Source organism: Bos indicus x Bos taurus, chromosome 15, assembly GCF_003369695.1.
Source record: "Bos indicus x Bos taurus breed Angus x Brahman F1 hybrid chromosome 15, Bos_hybrid_MaternalHap_v2.0, whole genome shotgun sequence".
Classification (NCBI taxonomy): domain Eukaryota; kingdom Metazoa; phylum Chordata; class Mammalia; order Artiodactyla; family Bovidae; genus Bos; species Bos indicus x Bos taurus.
The window spans coordinates 42,924,965-42,945,283 of NC_040090.1; the positions used below are offsets into that span (position 1 = coordinate 42,924,965).

Consider the following 20,319-nt stretch of genomic DNA (forward strand, 5'->3'; position numbering starts at 1 on the left):
CTGTGTGGTGTGAGGATAATGTGATCTGCTGACTGTGACAGACCAATCAATGATGTCACAGCAGCTCAGCCCACAGAAAGGACCAGGGGATAGAGATCACAGTGGGCATTTCTGGCAAGTCTTGGGATAGCACACTAGTGACATCTCACAGTATCCTTCAGTTGTATAACCTTCAGTTTAGGCAGGTAACAGCTCTTTAAAACACTTAACTTCAACTGCACAAACACATGTATCTTCTATACTGAAGTATCTTTTAAAAATCTTTTCATACTTCTGAAGGTATACTTCAGAAGGTATGTATACTCAAGTATGTATACTGAAGGTATACATACTTACTTAAGATAAGTAAACTCTGAAAATGCCAAGTCATAATGGGTCAGTCCATGGTGTCTTTGGTCATTGATTGTCCATTGTACTTTGCTGAATAAATCATTTTTCTTGCCAGTGTCTCAATATCCTCTTTGGATATCTGAATGGCTATGAATGGAGAATTTTAGGGGGATAACTTACCTTTCTGGTAGCTTCCCTTCATTCTCTGCTGGAAGGTCAGAAGACCTAGAAAGGATCTCATGGCTATAAATTTTGGTCCCAGCTACGATGGACCAAAGGGCAGAACCTGAGGCACTCTGAAGAGATTCTGAGATGGCAGGGAGTCTAGGGGAAACTTAGGGCTCCCTCCAGCCAGGGAAAGGCAGGGCTGCCAGAGCCAAGACTGTAACCGGTGACAGTTTCCCCAGTGGAGGCAGGTGTCTCTCTTTAGAGATGTATCACCTTCCTTGTGCCCACCCCAGGGGATCCTGGCATCCCAGCCTCTCTCCTTTAGACTCCTTCCAGACATATAAGTATGACTCTCTTTTTTTCTCATGAGGATACTTTCTAATGAAAAGCCCCCAAGGTCCATGGGCCCAGAGTAGCCACGACAGAGCTGAGCTTCTCTTTTCCCGCCAGACACACACATGCACACACCCGGCACGGGGATCTCAGAACTCACCTGGGGTGTCATCCCGTGGCAGATGTACACAATAGGAACATTTTCTGTCTCTGGACCCTGATCAAGACACAAATCACTCTTCAGGGAGTTCTGCAACTGAACACCAGAGGAGAGGCAGTCACACAAAAGAGAGAAATAAAAGCATTAAATCAGGAGAAACAATCATTCCACTGAGACAGGCTCTGCTTCCATAGTCAACTCTGCTTTCAGTCAACCCTGAATACTACAGAAATCAACAAGTACCAACTAATACCAAGAAACCAACAGCGTTGGCCTTGCATTAAAGGTGCTGAAGGCAGAGCAGCCTCCTCTGAAGGACAAGACCTTGGACGCTGTTAAACAGCAAGCTGGATTTTGGGAGCTGAGAGGGTCTAGGTAAAAATATGGCATATACACACAAGATGGTACTACACTTCTCATCCTCTCCTTTTGCACAAGGGTGGCATAATGGCCAACAGAAGTCCCTGGATGGAAGACTTTGTTCTTGAGGGTTGGGGGAGGTGAGGAACATGTCAGCTGTTTGGGGGCCTGGGATGTCCCCTGGGATCAGGCCTTCTCTGTCTCCTCCAGATCCAGTGGTGGCTGGCCAGGCCCCAGTGGGGACCCAGCTGATGAAGTTTCCCTAGAGTGGAAGGAAGGTCTGGTGGGTGAATAAGAGAGAAGGGGACCAGAGAGGGAATAGGAGAGGGGAGAGGTGTCTCTTATCCTCACCTACAAACACATGCCAGTCAACAGTACAAAAGTCCTATGAATCAATATCTTAGCATATCTAGGTAGGAAAGCTGATAGTCAACATCCCCTTCTGGCTTAGCCCACTCTCAGCCCTTGGAAAGGGCAGCTTGTGGTTCACGTGGCCCTGTTTACACGCCACAGCTGAGGAGACCAGGGCAGGCACCAACTCTCAGTTTAGAATGAATGGACAATTCTCTTTCTTTCCTCCTCTCTCCCCATCCTTCTCTTTCTGGAATGTGACAATCTCATCATCCTCTTATTCTGCCCTAGGAGTCCTGATGAGAGACCAAACAGTGTGCTCAGTGGGTGCTGGCCTCTCAGATTGTGGGGCCGTTTAGATCGGGCATGGAGATCTGTTGGGCTTGTGCAAGCAGAGAAATCCAGCTGTGATAAAGTGGGGATGAAGCAGGAGGCAGACGGATTTAGAGACAAGAGATGATCCTGCCCCCACTGTGGTTTTCGTGGCTTCCCAGCACGAGTGCCTGGGTCCAGCTGTACTTCAGTTCCTGGGCCTGTAAGAGAGCTTATGGTATCCTTACCCACCTAAACTGAAGCTAGCTTACATAGCTCTTCTTAGTGATCAAAGCACTTTATTTACAACTGGAGGCTGGAGATGGGGATCCAGGGGAGACCAGGGCAATGGGCCACAGGTGGGTCATCTATCCGGGGAGGGCCAGAGGCAGACAGCAGCTAAGTTCTTGTAGTCTTCATGGATGTGGTAGGAGTGCAGTGAACCCAATTAAGGAGTGTGAAGCGCAACAGATAACTGGAGGCCCCCACTTGATCTATGAACGTCCTGTTCTTGACAGGGGACAAAGAACAGAGTCAAATTCTTTTCTTTTGAGCTCCCTTTCCCTTACTGGGTGATAGCAGCTCAATCTCAAACTTGGAGTTTAGAGGTTCTGAGGAAATATGAACATGTGTCAGCTCCCTAGGCAGGGCCCCAGAAGCATCCATGCAGCACAAAATCCTCTATCATAAACCAACTACCTGACTGACCTGTGTGGGAGGAGTGTATGCAAATATGCCCCGGACTCCTCCCACGGCCCACTGATCCATTAGTGAGACCTGCATAAAGTTCCAGAAAGCCCTGGTGTCAGACACGGCTCTTCTGTGGGCCCCCAAAGCTGGCCTCTGAATGAGGGTGGGTGGTGACTTTTGATAAAGTCCTCTTTGATTCTGTGTCATCCATCCCCCATTAAGCAGATTTTCTGTTGAGGAAGTTGGGAGAGAAGCTGAGATGAAATCCTGGCTCCAGCTGTTTGGTCTTGGGCAAAGCTACATAACTCCTTGTCCGTTTCCTTCTGACTCTCAAATACGGACAATTATATTGCCAACCTCATACGTCTGTGAATTAACTGAAATAATCTCTGCAAGTGCTTAGTACAGGGCCTGACAAATAGCAAAAGTGCGATAATTGTTAGGTGCTGTTATTACTGCTATAACTATCCTGAAAGCCATTCAGGGAAGTTAGTGTTTATGACTGCATCTATGTGCCAGGTTCCAGGTGAAGGGCTTTCCATGCTTTATCCCACCTAATCCTCAAAATTCCTCAGCCAGATTGGTAATATTAACTCTCTTAAGGGTGCAGGAAGTTATGTCGTAGCAAGAAGCTCTGCCTCACCTCTCGGCCTGTAATGCTGTTCCCACTGTATGGGCCCTCTGCTTTGGCCTTCTCTTTTCCCTGACTAAGCCCTCCTCCTCCCGTGGTTCTCAGCCTCTCTGTCACTCTGGAAGCCTTTCCTGGCCCACATCTGGGTGTGAGGCCACCACACCTCCATTTCTCTGAGCGCAGCACTTACACACTGTATTCTTGTCACTTCCCTACTTGCCTGGCTCCTCTATCGGTCACCAGACTAAGTCTCAGGCTTTCTCACTGCCTGTGACACAGGACAGCCCTGGCACATATTAGACTGTAAGTACATATGGGATGAACGAATGAAGAAAATGAGTAATGAATGAATGGCCTCATAGTTGGAAAAATGGCAGAGCTGGAGTCTGTCTCCAAAGCCCAAGCTCTTTCCATCATAAAATAGTGACAATCCTGAGACTGTGAAAAATGTCCCGTGAAGTGATATGACTAACCTTTAAGGTTTTACAAACTGCCAGGGTTACACAGTGATTAAGTAGCAAAGCTAACTTTCAGAAGCAGGCATGTCTGTTTCTGGATGCTACTCCATCTCTCCTGTCAGCACCAGAGCTGGGATTATTCAAAACCATGCTGTCTCCCAGGCCTGAAGCTCAGTAATCCTGGAGGAGGCCCATGCCCACACTGCAAGGTCCATGATCCTTCTGCCTGCCAGAGGCATCAATGAGACCTTTTACTAGATTAATGGTCTGGGTTATACAGACTTGACAGTGGCCTGAGAGTTCCGGGGGGTTATTTGACCTGAGCAATGAAGTTTAGGCATGAGTTGGAAGGGGAAAAAAAATCCCTTCACCGAGAAGACATCTGGTCTCTCCACTTCAGAATAAAAGTAATCACCAGGAAGAAAGATTCAGCTCCACAAACTGTCTTGCTCTTGTACTGCATCCTGCCTCAACCGTCGTCAGCTTACTGCCCTCATTGAGTTCATCATGCTCCTGGACAAGCAAGTGTCTCTGCTCATGTAAGAGCGCAGCCCATGGAGGAGGCAGGAGAGAGGGGCTCCAGCTGAGCCCTGAACAGTAGCCGGCGAATGCACATGCACAGGGTCACAGACATCCGCCAGTCCCAGGAATGGCTGACACAGCTCAGCCCTCTGGAGTGGCGGGAGGATGGATTTTCAGCATGACAGAGTGAAAACAGCCTCCACTGTGGACTCAGCCAGATCTAGATCACAACATGGATATGCCACTTACTATTTGACCAATCAAAGGTTTCTGGGTGTGATCTGGGTGAGGGGTCTACATGGTAAACGTGCGATCTGTGCTCCTAAGATGCGACTCTTTGGCTTACAAGACCAGAATGTCTTGGGCCCAGACCCAGGATTGGAATGGCTGCGTGCAAGCACCTCCACTGTTATGCCTCTCTGGCTGAGTTTGGTGAATACTTTTAGCTACAGCTAATAGCTTGGTGAGACCATGCATCCAGAAGCTTGCCTTGGCTCTCAGAGGCCTGGGCCAACAGCTTCTCCGGAGCTGCAGCAGCATGTCTGTCCTGTTTTGGTCCAAGAGTAACCAGGCAGCACACATAACGTGCTGTGGACAGCGTGTCCGCCGTGTCCTCAGGACGGTTCTGGGGGGCTGGATGGGGCAGATGGGCACCTCACAGTCCAGTGTGCTTCCACGGCGAAGGCGGGATCTGGGGCCTCAGGTAACAGCTGAGCAGCGCCAGCTGATGAGTTTCCTGACATCTGAATTATACCAGCCTGAGAAGGGGAGAGGCAAGAGGCTACTGGATGGTTCTCTCAGGACATGTCAGCCACAACATGGGGACTCTCATGGGAAGACACGACCCCCTCCGATAGTCAGGCCTTTGGGGACAACAGAGGCCCTGCAGGGGCGTAGAAAGGGGTAGTTCCTGGGACCCTGGCTCTGTCTCCTTTAGAATCCTAGGATGTGAGTGTTGGCAGGCCCGTGGGAACACTGAAGCCGCCCTTCAGCAGAATTCTTCCTCTCTAGGCTGAGGCTGTGCCCATTAAGTTCCTGCTGAGGCAGGCCTTGAACTCAGTTCTGGCCACAGGCCATCAGAGGAAGAATTCTTCCTTCAAGTTTTCATCCTGGAATATCTAAAAGGCCTGAGGGAACACTCCAAAGGGAGGAGTGGGAGTGATATCAGAAGCTGACGTGCTAGACTCAGTTTCACTCAGGCTGACGGCCTGTGTGAACATGGGCAGTCACTGTACATCTGTAACACACCAGGGGCAGGGAGTGAGCCTAGTAACCCCAGGGGATAGTTATGAGGGTAATTTTGAGGGCTTAACTGTCATAGAGAATTTTCATGTGTTAGCTCAGCAAAAACCAGAACAGGTATCCAAAAATCAATCAGGTATTTAAAATACCTTAAGAGTTGTAATGTCCTCAGGATATTGGAAGCATGGGGAGAGTTCATCATCTTCAAAGTATTTTAACCTCAGACACAAAATACATTTCTATATCGGAGACTTTCTTCTACCCATGAGGAGAGCATTATTTTACCCCACTTAACATATGAAGAAACTAAGACCCATAGACATTAAGACACTTGCCCAGGAAGTGGCTGGGTCAAGATTGGAACCAGGTCCATGTGGATCCAAACCCTCTGCTCTGCCTCTCTGTCTTGCTGTCTCTGCTGGGGGAACCACCAATCAATAAGTGGTACTAAAACATCGCTGAAAATCCAATGAACTCTGGAAGGATATGTTTCCCAAATCTGCTACCTAGGAGGCTCTGCGTGAGTGGAAGATGTAGCACCTCGGGTAAGGGAGGCATGCAGGCTGGTCGGTAGAATCTCAGGCACCCATGCTTGGGAAACAGTTGGGGTTGTCTTGCAATGTTAACCTAACTGCATGTTTTTGCTTTATTAAGTAGCATATTCATGTGTGGGGCCAGAGCTGAATTGCTTAGGATTGTAAGGAGAGACTAAGCACCTCTCTCAAGAGAATGGAGAGGTCTGGGCTATGAACATATAGGCTGCTTCACATGAAGTTCCAGAAACCAGCCTCTTGTCCACAGGTCTACCACAGGTCCCACTCGGGCAGATGTGTCTGGATGAAACCCCAAGGGTGGGCTCCTTACCACCCCGTAGGCAATGATGTCTGAGTACATCCTCATTTCTGGGTACACGCTGACCAGGTACCACCGGAAGGTCTTGCACTGCAGCTGTTTCCTCAGAGCCTTCCTTGCAGTGATGTCCCCGATGTCGATTCCTGAGTCCTGTGCGAGATGCAAACACAGAGATGCAGCCGCCACCATGGTATTGCTTTTCCCAGAACCTCCCTAACCACAGTTCTGGAGACTGCCTGGTGAAGGCATTACCTGGGAACTCAACTCAGGCATTTCCCCATGTGTGCCCTAGCCCCATAACCGTCCCTGTTTGGTCTGCAAAACAGGAGATCAGCACCGATGGGGACTGTTATCAAAGGCCATTGAAAATAAAGGGACTAAATCCTTAAAAAATACTAAAGAAAAAAAGCTGTGGTCTTTGTGTAAGTAAAAGAAATGGAAGAATATAGTCTGAGTAAGGCTATCACTTTGCTGACAAATGTCTATATAGTCAAAGCTATGGTTCTTCCAGTAGTCATGTATGGATGTGAGAGCTGGACCATAAAGAAGGCTGAGTGCCAAAGAATTGATGCTTTCAAATTATGATGTTGGAGTAGACTCTTGAGAGTCCCTTGGACAGCAAGGCGATCAAGCCAATCAATCCTAAAGGAAATCAGTCCTGAATATTCAGTGGAAGGACTGATGCTGAAGCTCCAATAGTTTGGCCACCTTATGTGAAGAGCTGACTCATTGGAAAAGATCCTGATGCTGGGGAAGATTGAGGGCAGGAGAGAAGGGGGCGATGGAGGAAGAGACGGTTGGATGGCATCACTGACTCAATGGACATGAGTTTGAGCAAACTCCGGGAGATAGTGAGGCAGAGGGAAGTCCGGTGTGCTGCAGCCCATGGGGTTGCAAAGAGATGGACATGACTGAGCGACTGAACCGACAACACGGTTACCTCTATCTCAAGAGATAAGATGAGAGATTCTGAACTGTGTGGGCAGAGGGAGAGGAAAGGAAAAGAGTTGAAGATGGAATACTGCTAATTCTAATACTATTTCTAGTGATCAGGGCAGCTAAGGCTTACATAACACAATGTGCCAGGCTCTGTTCCATATGAGACAGACACATATATTTTTATATTTTACTTATAGTAAATGTTTAGGATTCCATGGCAGGTCAGCTGGTAAAGAATCCACCTGCAATGCAGGAGACTTCAGTTCGATCCCTGGGTTGGGAAGATCCCCTGGAGAAGGGAATGGCTACTCACTCCAGTATTCTGGTCAGGAGAATTCCATGGACTGTATAGTTCATGGGGTTGCAAAGAGTCAGACACGACTGAGCAACTTTCATTTTCACTTTATATGAAATTTACATATATGGTCCTATTTAAACTCATGAGGGAGCACAACATAACCCTCATTTTATAGATGTGGGAGGTTGAGTGACCTCCTGCATGACTTGCCTAAATCCCACAGCTAGTAAGTGATGGAGTTGAAAGTTGAACCCAATCAGCCTGGGTCTGGAGTTTGTGCTTTAAAATTTCCAGGGCATTTGCAGGAGCCTGACCTTCTGCCTGCTTAGACCAAGTCCTTGTTGAAGAAGCAGAGCCCCTGTCTCTAAGCCTGGGGTGGAGGGGTGCTTAGCACAGACAGTACTATGTCCCTCATTTCCCAGGTGTACCAAAGACGTGGCCCTGAGCCACTGAGGTGGAGCAGGCAAGGAGCAGTCACAGAGACAAGGGTGTGTCCTTGAGTGTGAGCAAGAGAGAATCTCCCACATTTTTTGTGGTTCCAGGAAGCCCTGGGACCTGCACCCCAGCTGTTGAATAGGGCACAAAATCAGCTGAGAAACAGCTGATGCCACAGCAGGAGATGGAGAGGGGTCCCTCCAGTTGGGAATCAGATGGAGACAGGTGACATCTCAGAGGATGACACCATGGAGCCAGGGACCAGATGGGGCAAGTGTCACCTCATGAGATACCAGCCCAGAGCAGAGACAGGAGGATGGGGAAGCACAGGTCTCTCCCTCTGACACTGTGGTCCATGGGCTGCCAGTGTGACTCCACCTGGTTCTACCATCAATTCTGGGATCAAGTTAGTGGGGTTGGGAAAATAATGAAATTGATAGTTTAACTCTGAAATGTCTGGGAAAACCCACAAAGATAGTTGCTGCATGTATCTGGACATGATCAGAACACATTCTTAATATCAGACAATGGGGGCTTGAGTCAAAACAAAAATAAATATAGAAGAAATACATTTATTTTTGTCTACCGAAGTTGAGGTCATGCAAAAATTTGAACTTGCTACAGCCTGAAGGTTTAAGCTCTGGAATCCCAGGGTGCAATTTCAGTGAGGTTATGCCCTTTGAGCATTTCCTAATAACCTCTTCTATGATTGGTCTGCCCCCCAGCTCCTGCCCAGAGCCTTCCCAGCAACTTCTGCTTGTTCTTTCTCTGCTGGACCCCCGCTCCCTGACGATCAGGAAACGTGTCCTGCTGATCTCTGTGCCCCTAGTCTAGCACTGCACCTGAGCTCTACTGATGAGACTGAGTTGAAAAAATATGTACGAAACAATGAACGCAGCAACTGATGATAAATGTATCCTGCTCAATCCTCTGTTACGTATTAACTTAAAGACATCTCCTAAGTACTAACTCTTTAAATTTCTCTGTACTTTACCCATACATCACAAAGCTATTTGCATGGACCCAGGCCATCCCACTTAATGCTATATGTGATGACAAACAAACACTGTCTCAGCTTTTACAGAAAGCCACTAGAAGAATCTGTCTCAGGAAGACCTCTGTGTTTTCCTAAAAAATCTAGGTTCCCATGGGAAAACTTCCTTTCTACATTCAGGATCAAGGGAGAGTTTTTCTCTCTACTTATAACCTAATCAAAAGTGGGAGAGAGACAATACATCACGAGTACACTCTACTTTAACTTCTAAGAGACTCAAGAAACAGAGTTTTGCTCGGCTTCTGTGTCTGGATATCATGTCCCTTTCCCCTTCCTGTTTATTAATTGACTTTTGCCTTCCCATTTTAATGGTTCAGCACATCTGTACTGTGCTGTTCGCTGTAAATTGCATCAAACTATTTCGGAGCAGGAGGCAGAAATTGGGAAATAAGCAAACTTCCTCAGAGAAGGTCACCTTGACCCTTATTATCAGAAAACAATACATGTATCTTCCCTTTTTGCCAAATAGTTAATGTAGAGGGTTGAACAGTGTCCACCCAGAACCTCTGAAGGGGACCTTGTTTGGGAAAAGGGTGTTTGTGGATATAATTAATTAGAGATGTTGAGATGATTCTGGATTTAGGATGATCTTAAATCTATGAGAGAAAGGAGAGGAAACACGGAGACAGAAGCATAGAATGAAAAGACACATCTACAAGCCAAGGAACCCCGAGAGCCCCCCATAAGCTGGAAAAGGCCAGGAAGGATCCTCCCCCAGGGCCTTTGGAGGGAGCACGGCCCTGGCAGTCCCTTGAGTGGGCTTCTGACCTCCAAAACTACCAGAGAACACATTTCTGTTGTTTTAAGCCACCCAGTTTGTGATAATTTGTTCCGGCAGTCCTGGGACACTAATATACTTAACCACAAAAAAAGCTGTCCAGTGTTCCTGCCTGCGTGTGCAGCCACACACAGAATTCCTTGTAGCCAAACCTCAAGAATGGTTGTTGCCTAAAAACCACGGTGAGTCATCCTTGGCACTCAGCCTGTCTTCAGGCAAGAGGAAGCAGGGGCGAGTCTAGAGTTTCCGAATCCTGTGTAAGGAAATATTGATGCTTTGCTGCAGACTGACTTTCTGTTTGCTGATAAGCAAACCAACTTTCAATTAAAGTAGAGGAAGCATGAATGGAAGGCTCCTCTGATCTTCCGAAAGCTTGGGACGGCACGTGGTAAGGGAGTGACTGAGACCAGGGAAGAACTCCGCATAGAGGGCAGCAAGGGAGGATGACTGCCCAACAAGGGCATGCTGAAGCTCCGGTGAGAATGCAGAAGGTGCAGGTGATGACACTGACAAGAATTTACACTTCTCTAATGCATCTATTTCTGCTTTATTGACTATGCCAAAGCTTTTGACTGTGTGGATCACAATAAACTGTGGAAAATTCTGAAAGAGATGGGAATATCAGACCACCTGACCTGCCTCTTGAGAAATTTGTATGCAGGTCGGGAAGCAACAGTTAGAACTGGACATGGAACAACAGACTGGTTCCAAACAGGAAAAGGAGTTCATCAGGGCTGTATATTGTCACCCTGTTTAACTTATATGCAGAGTACATAATGAGAAACGCTGGGCTGGAAGAAACACAAACTGGAATCAAGATTGCCGGGAGAAATATCAATAACCTCAGATATGCAGATGATACCACCCTTATGGCAGAAAGTGAAGAGGAACTAAAAAGCCTCTTGATGAAAGTGAAAGTGGAGAGTGAAAAAGTTGGCTTAAAGCTCAACATTCAGAAAATGAAGATCATGGCATCCGGTCCCATCGCTTCATGGGAAATAGATGGGGAAACAGTGGAAACAGTGTCAGACTTTATTTTTTGGGGCTCCAAAATCACTGCAGATGGTGACTGCAGCCATGAAATTAAAAGACGCTTACTCCTTGGAAGGAAAGTTATGACCAACCTAGACGGCGTATTCAAAAGCAGAGACATTACTTTGCCAACAAAGGTTCGTCTAGTCAAGGCTATGGTTTTTCCTGTGGTCATGTATGGATGTGAGAGTTGGACTGTGAAGAAGGCTGAGCACCGAAGAATTGATGCTTTTGAACTGTGGTGTTGGAGAAGACTCTTGAGAGTCCCTTGGACTGCAAGGAGATCCAACCAGTCCATTCTGAAGGAGATCAGCCCTGGGATTTCTTTGGAAGGAATGATGCTAAAGCTGAAATTCCAGTACTTTGGCCACCTCATGCGAAGAGTTGACTCATTGGAAAAGACTCTGATGCTGGGAGGGATTGGGGGCAGGAGGAGAAGGGGACGACAGAGGATGAGATAGCTGGATGGCATCCCTGAATCGATGGACGTGCATCTGGGTGAACTCCGGGAGTTGGTGATGGACAGGGAGGCCTGGCGTGCTGCAATTCATGGGGTCGCAAAGAGTCGGACACGACTGAGTGACTGATCTGATCTGAATGCTTGCTATTGGCCAAGCACTGATCAAAGTCCTTCCACACATTAACTTATTTAATTCTCCAAGCAGCCAACTAGGCAGGGTTGAAGGGTTCCAGCTCTGCCTTCGTAGACAGAAGCTTAAGTAAATTGGGAGCAGATGTGCCTGGGACTGAGCAGAAGGTATTGTGATGCTGCCACATCAAGGACAGCTGGGGAAAGTCCTGGGGAAAACACAGAGGGATGCAGAACCCATAATTCCTTCCTTTGGTTTCTTTTTCAACTCATCTTTACTGAGTGCCTAGACTGTGTCAGGCACTGTCCTAAGCATCATGAACACAAACAGGAAGAAGTCACATTCTGTCTGAAAGGAGACTTTGAAAGATCCAGACAAGTAAACAAACTCTGCACAGAGTGTGAAGCATGGAGGGAAGCAGAGTGTTGAGGGGCAACAGAAAAAAGGCCCTTAGTCCATCCCATGGTGTGGGACCGCCAGGATGATGCGGAAGGGGAGGACAGCAGTCAAAGAAGGCTTCCTGGAGTAGGTGATGCTATGGGTGAGCTGGGAAAGATGAGCAGGTAAACGAGGTTGCCCAAATCTGGCTTTCCCAAACCAGCACCTAGAGAGCTTTTCATAGCTTCTGGCACCCCTACACACCTCCTCATCAAAATCTCTGAGGATGAGACACAGAATCAACATTTTTAAAAGGTTTCCAAGTGACTCTGATGCAATTGGTCAGTATATCTGTTTTGGGGAGTCCTTGATCAAAGGAGAATGGGATCACACACATGGCCAGCAGATTCATTTGTTAATAAATGTTAGTGAGGTTTTACTGAGCCCTGACCATGCACCTCACCTTGGGCTAGATCTGGTGACACATATAAGAATATCACAATCTGTCCTCAGGGAACCCATGGTCCAGAGCAGTGATTCGCAGCCCTGGATGAACATTAAAATCCCCAAAGAGCTTTCAAAAAAAAAAAAAAAAAAATCCCTAGTTCCCTTCCAAACCAATTAAATCATAATCTCTGGGGTGGAGCCCAAATGATTTTAAAGTTCAGCCAGATTTAAGAGCCATTGATCTAATGAGAAAAAGATTTTTCAGACAACAGAACATTCTCTTGCAGGGTAATGATGCAATGACAGAGACACGCAGGAGAAAAGGGCATTCTTCCCAGATGGGACTGGCTTCTAGAGAAGATGTCAGCAGAGCTGAGTCTAAAAAGATGGAGGAGAAGTGGTAAGGGTGGAGGCTGGGGAAGAAGTTTTGAGAGGAATTGCAAGCAGAGAGGACAAAATGGGCCACCACAGAGAGATAAGAAATAGCCTGACATGGGCAGCACTCAGGGAAGTGCCCCTAGTCCATGCCATCTGCAGAACCTCCAAACTCAGGGTGGTGGGTGGTGGGACTGGGGAGGTAGTTGGAGGAGACAGTGTAGATCCATGTCCAGTGCTGTTCTCTATGCCTGATCCTGTGCACATGGAGAGTCGTTTAAAGATTTCAAGTAGGACAGTGACATGGTCATTGTGAGTTTAAAAAGATGACTTTGGGTAGTGGGAAGGATAGATTTAAGGGGTAAGACTTGAGTCAGGGAAACCAGCCAGAGGCTCTTGCAGAGGAACAGGCAAGGCCTGAACTCAGAAGCGAGAGGAATGGAAAGGTGGGCTCGATGATGGGCTGGGAATGGAAGATGATTAAAGAATCATGCTCAGGAATAAGCTCACAAGTCTAGGCAGATGGGGGCATCATGCATTTAGATAGAGGATAAGAACAGAAGCAGATTTGGGGAAGAAAGATATACTCAGTTTCGGTCAGATTCAGACTGAAGTGCCTGTGGGAACACCCAGGGGAAGATGTGCAGGTAAAGTCTGAAGCTAAAGGCAGGAGTCAGGCTAAGGTCCTCTCTATGTAGGCAGTGCAGAACCCAAGAGTCACTGGGATTTCCCTGCAGAAGTATATCACAAGAGCAGACGCCCAAGGATGGATCCCTGGGGAGCACTTAAACATTCCCTGGAAGTAAGAGTTGCCCACAAGGAGTTAGGAGCAGTCAGAGAGATGAGGACGGTCTAGGGTGTGGAATCATGGAGCCAAGGGAGTGAAGAGTTTCAAGGAAAAGGTGGGATCCTGTAAGTTGAAGACTTTAAAATATTCATTAAATTAAGCAGGTGATAACTCTGATAACCCATGATAACGCTGTCAAAAGCAGCTTCAGTATTGATATGTGACTTCAGAAGTGAATGGGAGGTGCAGAGTGGCTCTTTCCACCAGCTTGAGAGAGGCAGAAAGGGGAGTTTGGACATAGTAGTGAACAGGGGGTCCAGAGGAAACACACTGACCTCTTCCTTCTCCTCCTAAAGGCTTTATCCTGGACATTTTCCACCTCTCATCTGTCCTTGTCTTACCACCCCCTCCAGCCCCCACCCACTTGACTTGGTCTGAACTCCTCTAGGAGTCACCAGCAGACACTGAGTTTCATCATTTTCCAATTACTTTTACTCAAAGCACACTCAATTCTCTACCACTCTTCGTATTTGCTGTTTGTTTCAACATTTGTCAGCTGCAATGGTGGGGGGTGTGGTGGAGAAGGCTACAAAGTTTGCAGCTTTATGGTACAGAGAGAAGGGGGACAAGGACATGCACAGGACCCCAGTCCTTCACAGAACCCGGGGAATCACACTGCTTTGCTGGTGAGCTCCTGGGGAATTTCCAAGTGTGCTCAACATTTTGCTCTCAGAGGACTCCCACAGCGGGGCTCAGCATCCTGCCCAGAGTGCTGTGATCCAACGCCCACAGCCACAGATGGGTCCAGAATGCACCACCGTTTCCCTAGAAACACTCCCACTGTCAGAGCTGTGTTCGGGGCTGGTTCATCAAGGTTGGACTCCCGCTGGTACTGCTGGGGTTCCTCATTCTTTCTCCCGACTGCTGAAGTCTCGCTGATTGTACAAAGGTGCAGCCAACCCAAGACCCCTCCCCATGGTGGTGGTCCTTAAGGGGCTGCTTGAAAGATCCCGCCCAGCCTACTTTCTCAATCCCTCAGCCTGAGTAAAATATTAGCTTGGTGGAGACATCAGGAAACAAGGCCTTTACATGGAAACTTTAAGCAAAGATCAACCATTTTCCTGTCCAGAAGAGAGAGCAGAGGCTTTCCAAAGGACTCTCGAGGAGAAGCCACGGCCTTGGGAGCAAAGCAGGAGGTCATGCAGTCAACAGCTCCTGTCACATAAAATGCAACCTAAGCAATGACCTTCAGGCAGACTGGCTGGCAGGCAGGTGGGGATCCCATGTCTGGCATCTGTTGGGTTCGCCTAACCCAGCTGTCCAAGGTCATTTCCATATGACACACAGCAAGGCTGAACAAAGCTACCAGAGATACACTGCTTCCTCTCTTGCACTTTTTTAAAAAAATTATTTTTTAATTGAAGGATAATTGGTTTACAGAATTTTGTTGTTTTCTGTCAAACCTGAACATGAATCAGCCATAAGTACACATATGTCCCCTCCCTCTTGAACCTCCCTCCCATCTCCCTCCCCATCATACCCCTCTAGGTTGATACAGAGCCCCTGTTTGAGTTCCCTGAGACATACAGCAAATTCCCTCTGGCTTTCTATTTTACATATGGTAGTGTAAGTTTTGCAGCCATGAAATTAAAAGACGCTTACTCCTTGGGAGGAAAGTTATGACCAACCTAGACAGCATATTAAAAAGCAGAGACATTACTTTGCCAACAAAGGTCTGTCTAGTCAAGGCTATGGTTTTTCCAGTTGTCATGTAGCGATGTGAGAGTTGGACTGTGAAGAAAGCTGAGCGCCGAAGAATTGATGCTTTTGAACTGTGGTGTTGGAGAAGACTCTTGAGAGTTCCTTGTTCTGCAAGGAGATCCAACCAGTCCATCCTAAAGGAGATCAGTCCTGGGTGTTCACTGGAAGGACTAATGCTGAAGCTGAAACTCCAATACTTTCACCACCTCATGTGAAGAGCTGACTCATCAGAAAAGACCCTGACACTGGAAGGGATTGGGGTCAGGAGGAGAAGGGGGCGACAGAGGATGAGATGGCTGGATGGCATCACCGACTCTATGGACTTGAGTTTGAGCAGACTCCGGGAGTTGGTAATGGACAGGGAGGCCTGGTGCGCTGTGATTCATGGGGTCACAAAGAGTCGGACACGACTGAGCAACTGAACTGAACTGAACTGAATGTGAGTTTCCATGTTACTCTTTCTATACATTTCACCCTCTCCTCTCCCCATGTCCATAAGTCTGTTCTCCATGTCTCTTTCTCCATTGCTGCTCTGCAAATAAACTCTTCAGTACCATCTTTCTAGATTCCATATATGCATGTTAGTATACAATATTTACCTTTCTCTGACTTACTTCACTCTGTATAATAGGCTCTAGGTTCATCCACCTCATTAGAATGGACTCAAATACATTCCTTTTTATGGCTGAGTAATATTCCATTGTTTATATGTTCCACAATTTATTTATCCACTCATCTGTCGATGGACATCTAGGTTGCTTCCTGTTCTGTGCTAAGTCACTTTAGTAGTGTCTGACTCTTTGCAACCCCATGGACTGTAGCCCTCCAGGCTTCTCTGTCCATGGGATTTTCCAGGCAAGAATACTGGAGTGGGTTGCCATTTCCTCCTCCAGGGGATCTTCCTGACCAGGGACCCATGTCTCTTTGTATCTCCTGCTTTGGCAGGTGGGTTCTTTACCACTATCACCACCTGGGAAGTCCCACATGTTCTAGCTACTGTAAATAGTCTGCTGCACTTCTTAAATACGGGTGACTGGAAGGCCCTTGAGAAACTTGTGTGCAGGTCAGGAAGCAACAGTTAGAACTGGACATGGAACAACAGACTGGTTCCAAATAGGAAAAGGAGTACATCAAGGCTGTATATTGTCACCCTGCTTATTTAACTTCTATGCAGAGTACATCATGAGAAACGCTGGACTGGAAGAAGCACAAGCTGGAGTCAAGATAACCGGGAGAAATATCAATAATCTCAGATATGCAGATGACACCACCCTTATGGCAGAAAGTGAAGAGGAACTCAAAAGCCTCTTGATGAAAGTGAAAGAGGAGAGTGAAAAAGTTGGCTTAAAGCTCAACATTCAGAAAACGAAGATCATGGCATCTGGTCCCATCACCTCATGGCAAATAGATGGGGAAACAGTGGTCACAATTTCAGACTTTATTTTTTTGGGCTCCAAAGTCACTGTGGATGGTGATTGCAGCCATGAAATTAAAAGACGCTTACTCCTTGGAAGGAAAGTTATGACCAACCTAGATAGCATATTCAAAAGCAGAGACATTATTTGCCAACAAAGGTCTGTCTAGTCAAGGCTATGGTTTTTCCAGTGGTCATGTATGGATGTGAGAGTTGGACTGTGAAGAAGGCTGAGCACCGAAGAATTGATGCTTTTGAACTGTGGTGTTGAAGAAGACTCTTGAGAGTCCCTTGGACTGCAAGGAGATCCAACCAGTCCATTCTGAAGGAGATCAGCCCTGGGATTTCTTTGGAGGGAATGATGCTAAAGCTGAAACTCCAGTCCTTTGGCCACCTCATGTGAAGAGTTGACTCATTGGAAAAGACTCTGATGCTGGGAGGGATTGGGGGCAGGAGGAGAAGGGGATGACAGAGGATGAGATGGCTGGATGGCATCGCTGACTCGATGGACATGAGTTTGAGTGAACTCCGGGAGTTGGTGATGGACAGGGAGGCCTGGTGTGCTGCGATTCATGGGGTCGCAAAGAGTCGGACACAACTGAGCAACTGAACTGAACTGAACTGAGAGGACTAGAGGGCTTCACCGGTGGCTCAGTGGTAAAGCCTCTACCTGCCAATGAGAAGATGTGGGTTTGATCCCTGGGTCAGGAAAATACCCTAGAGAAGGAAATGGTAACTTACTCTGGTATTCTTGCCTGGGAAATCCCATGGACAGAGAAGCCTGGTGGTCTACAGTCCAAGGAGTCACAGAGAGTTGGACACAGCTTAGTGTTTAAACAATAAGAGGGCTAGAGGACAGTAGCAGACAATGATGAGGTTCTCTGAAGGTAACAAGCAGCCTCAAAAATGCCCAGAACGGGTCCCTTCTCCTGAGGGTCCCTGTGGGAGTGCCCCACCCACATGGTTCAAGAAATCCCAAAGGTATAAGGACGTTGCTTATTGGTTTGGTCAAAGTTTCGACGGAGAAGCTTGCATTCAGTCTACAGGGATATTAAGGTGCATTTGGTGAATTTTGGTAATTTCTGGGATATTTGTAGTCTGGGACCATGAAATATCCATTGCCAGAGAAGCTGAGGACCTGAGAGCATGTTGGAAACTTGGAGCCACCTGGTTCAACTTTCTCAGATGGAATGAGGACATTGTGGTCTGGAGGGAAAGGAGCCCACTTCCAAGGAGGAGGTGACCAGAGATGGGGCGGGTAAGACACACCTTAGCACGCCATAGCACCCTACAGTCAGGCCCTTTTCTGCATTATACAGTATCTTAGGACTGAGAGTTCACTCAGCATGGCAAACAAGACTCTGGCTGTCTCCTGGGAAGAAGAGTTTAGTTGTACATTTGCTTTGTTTGTTTGCTCCCCATCAACCCTCAAGAAAGCCATCCCCACAGTGGCTTCCTACCTCTTGGGGTATGTTCCATGCCATGTACACATGGCTTTTAAATTCGTCCATCCAGACTTCAGCCACCCTGAGGGCGTTCCTGCGGACGTGGGCCGTGAGGTCCTCGGTGTAGGGCTTGTGGGCTCGCTCGATGTGGGCAATCCGCGAGCAGGGCAGGACCTCCACGCTCCCACCACACTGCCATACCTGCGGAAGACATAGAGCCACTCATCAGTGCCCAGACTTGACTCTGAGCCTTGAACCCAGACCACGGGTGACAATGAACAGGACCTTGGACCCATCCAGCTCTCCTCACCTTACTCTCCTGCCTGCAAAGGGAGCGCGCCGTACCTTAATTCTACTCCTAGAACTGGAAGGGTATGGAGTCATTCATTCATGTCTTGTTTCCGTTTGCTGTGGTTACCAGCAAAGAGTTAATGCACCCTTCCTCTCCAGTCTTTCCACCTTCCTTCCCCCAAGGAAGACACTAGACATTTCATGACCAGTGATCTGAGTTCTCCTTGCCCCAAGTTAACAAAATCCTTGGTAATTTTCTCTGCAGCAGTGCTTGACACGGGGGGACCAGCAGAACCTGCAGGAGAGATGTCACATTACAACAAGCCTGCACAAGGATGAGCAATCTCCACAGGGAGAGCCAGCGCCCTGCTCCTGCTCCATCCTTCCTGGGCCCTGAGTTCTGATGGAACCCAAGGAAGGGGGAGGTTAAAAGGAAGGAATGATATGAAACTTCTCCTGATTTTGGTGAGTAGGAGCTTCAACTGGCAGAGAAGGCAATGGCAACCCACTCCAGTACTCTTGCCTAGAAAATCCCATGGATGGAGGAGGAGCCTGGTGGGCTGCCATCTATGGGGTCACACAGAGTCGGACACGACTGAAGTGATGCAGCAGCAGCAGCTTCAACTGGATGCAATTCAGTTTTGAAAAATAAAGAAAACTGACCTTGCAACCTGAGTGTTGAGGGACAGTGTCTTGGAGCCCTTGCCACAGTCATCCCAGCCACTCTGGATGTCTAGCGTTCTGGAACACGCATGTCCTTTTGTGCCTTTAGGCCTTTTCTCACCCTATTTGCAATTTGGGGATGCCCGCCCTACTCTTCTCCAGCTGAAAAAAATTATCATCTCTCAAGATCTCGGCCACACTGTTGTGGGGTCTTTGCTCAGTTCTTGGGGCACAGCTGATGGCTCCCTCCTCTGGCCCTCAAAGCTCTTGACACCACAACTTACCTGCTACTCTGTTCCTAGAGGGCAGAGTATCTCATTCATTTCTCTAGCACTGAACACAGCCTGGTACATATAGGTGTTTGGTAAGTACTTTTTGAATAAATATTTAAATGATTGGTGTATATAACCAGACAATTGATCAATAAATGATTAATGCTTAATAAAGTGGGATGGACCTGAAATACCTGATCAGAACTGATGAGTAAGACTTTGGAGAAAAGCAATCAAGATCTCCTGGTGGACAGCAGTGGTTATTTGTCAGGTATTGTCAGTTGAGCAATTTGGCAGATGATATTCACGCCTGTAACGTGCACCCATCAGCACCCACAGGTCTTCCTCTAAGGCTAGCTCAGTTTCAGGTTTAGCTTAATTTCCCCCTGTGTTGCTTAGGAAGAGACTGCCTTCTCTTCCACCAGGCTTTTTCAGACCAACTGGTCCCTGTAGGTTGCTAGAGTTGGAAAGCAAGGGACTGACTTACCACTTTCTGAGCTTCTCTTGCATTTAGCATACCATTTAGGGTCGATGGGCTTCCCTTGTGGCTCAGCTGGTAAAGAATCCACCTGCAATGACCTGGACTTGATCCCTGGGTTGGGAAGATTCCCTGGAGAAGGGAAAGGCTACCCACTCCAGTATTCGGGCCTGGAGTATAGTCCATGGTGTTGCAAAGAATCGGACACCACTGGGCAACATTCACTTTCACTTTAGGGCCAATGGAAAGGAAACAAGCATCTCCACTGAGCATCCCCTGTGTGCCAGCACTGGACTGTGTAGCATGGCGGTTATGAGCAAAGGGTTTGAACTCAGACTACTTGGATTGAAATCCGGGCTCTGGTTCATACTAGCTGTGTGACCGTGAGTTATTCACTTGATCTCAGTGTGTCTCAGTTTCCTCATCTCCAATGGGGATCCTAATATTCCCATCTCATGAGGCTGCTGAGAAGA

At 47.5% G+C, this 20,319-nt stretch overlaps 1 protein-coding gene across 1 annotated transcript in view; it reads right to left on the bottom strand.

Moving 5' to 3' along the window:
* The window catches only part of GALNT18 (polypeptide N-acetylgalactosaminyltransferase 18), a 353,171-nt gene that overhangs the window by 49,926 nt on the left and 282,926 nt on the right, over positions 1 to 20,319 (bottom strand). The window contains exons 7-9 of the mRNA XM_027563283.1: positions 18,158 to 18,343; positions 6,422 to 6,559; positions 992 to 1,087 (exon numbers count right to left, since the gene is read on the bottom strand). Coding sequence (XP_027419084.1) covers positions 992 to 1,087; positions 6,422 to 6,559; positions 18,158 to 18,343 — 420 coding nt within the window. The remainder of the gene's footprint in view (positions 1 to 991; positions 1,088 to 6,421; positions 6,560 to 18,157; positions 18,344 to 20,319) is intronic.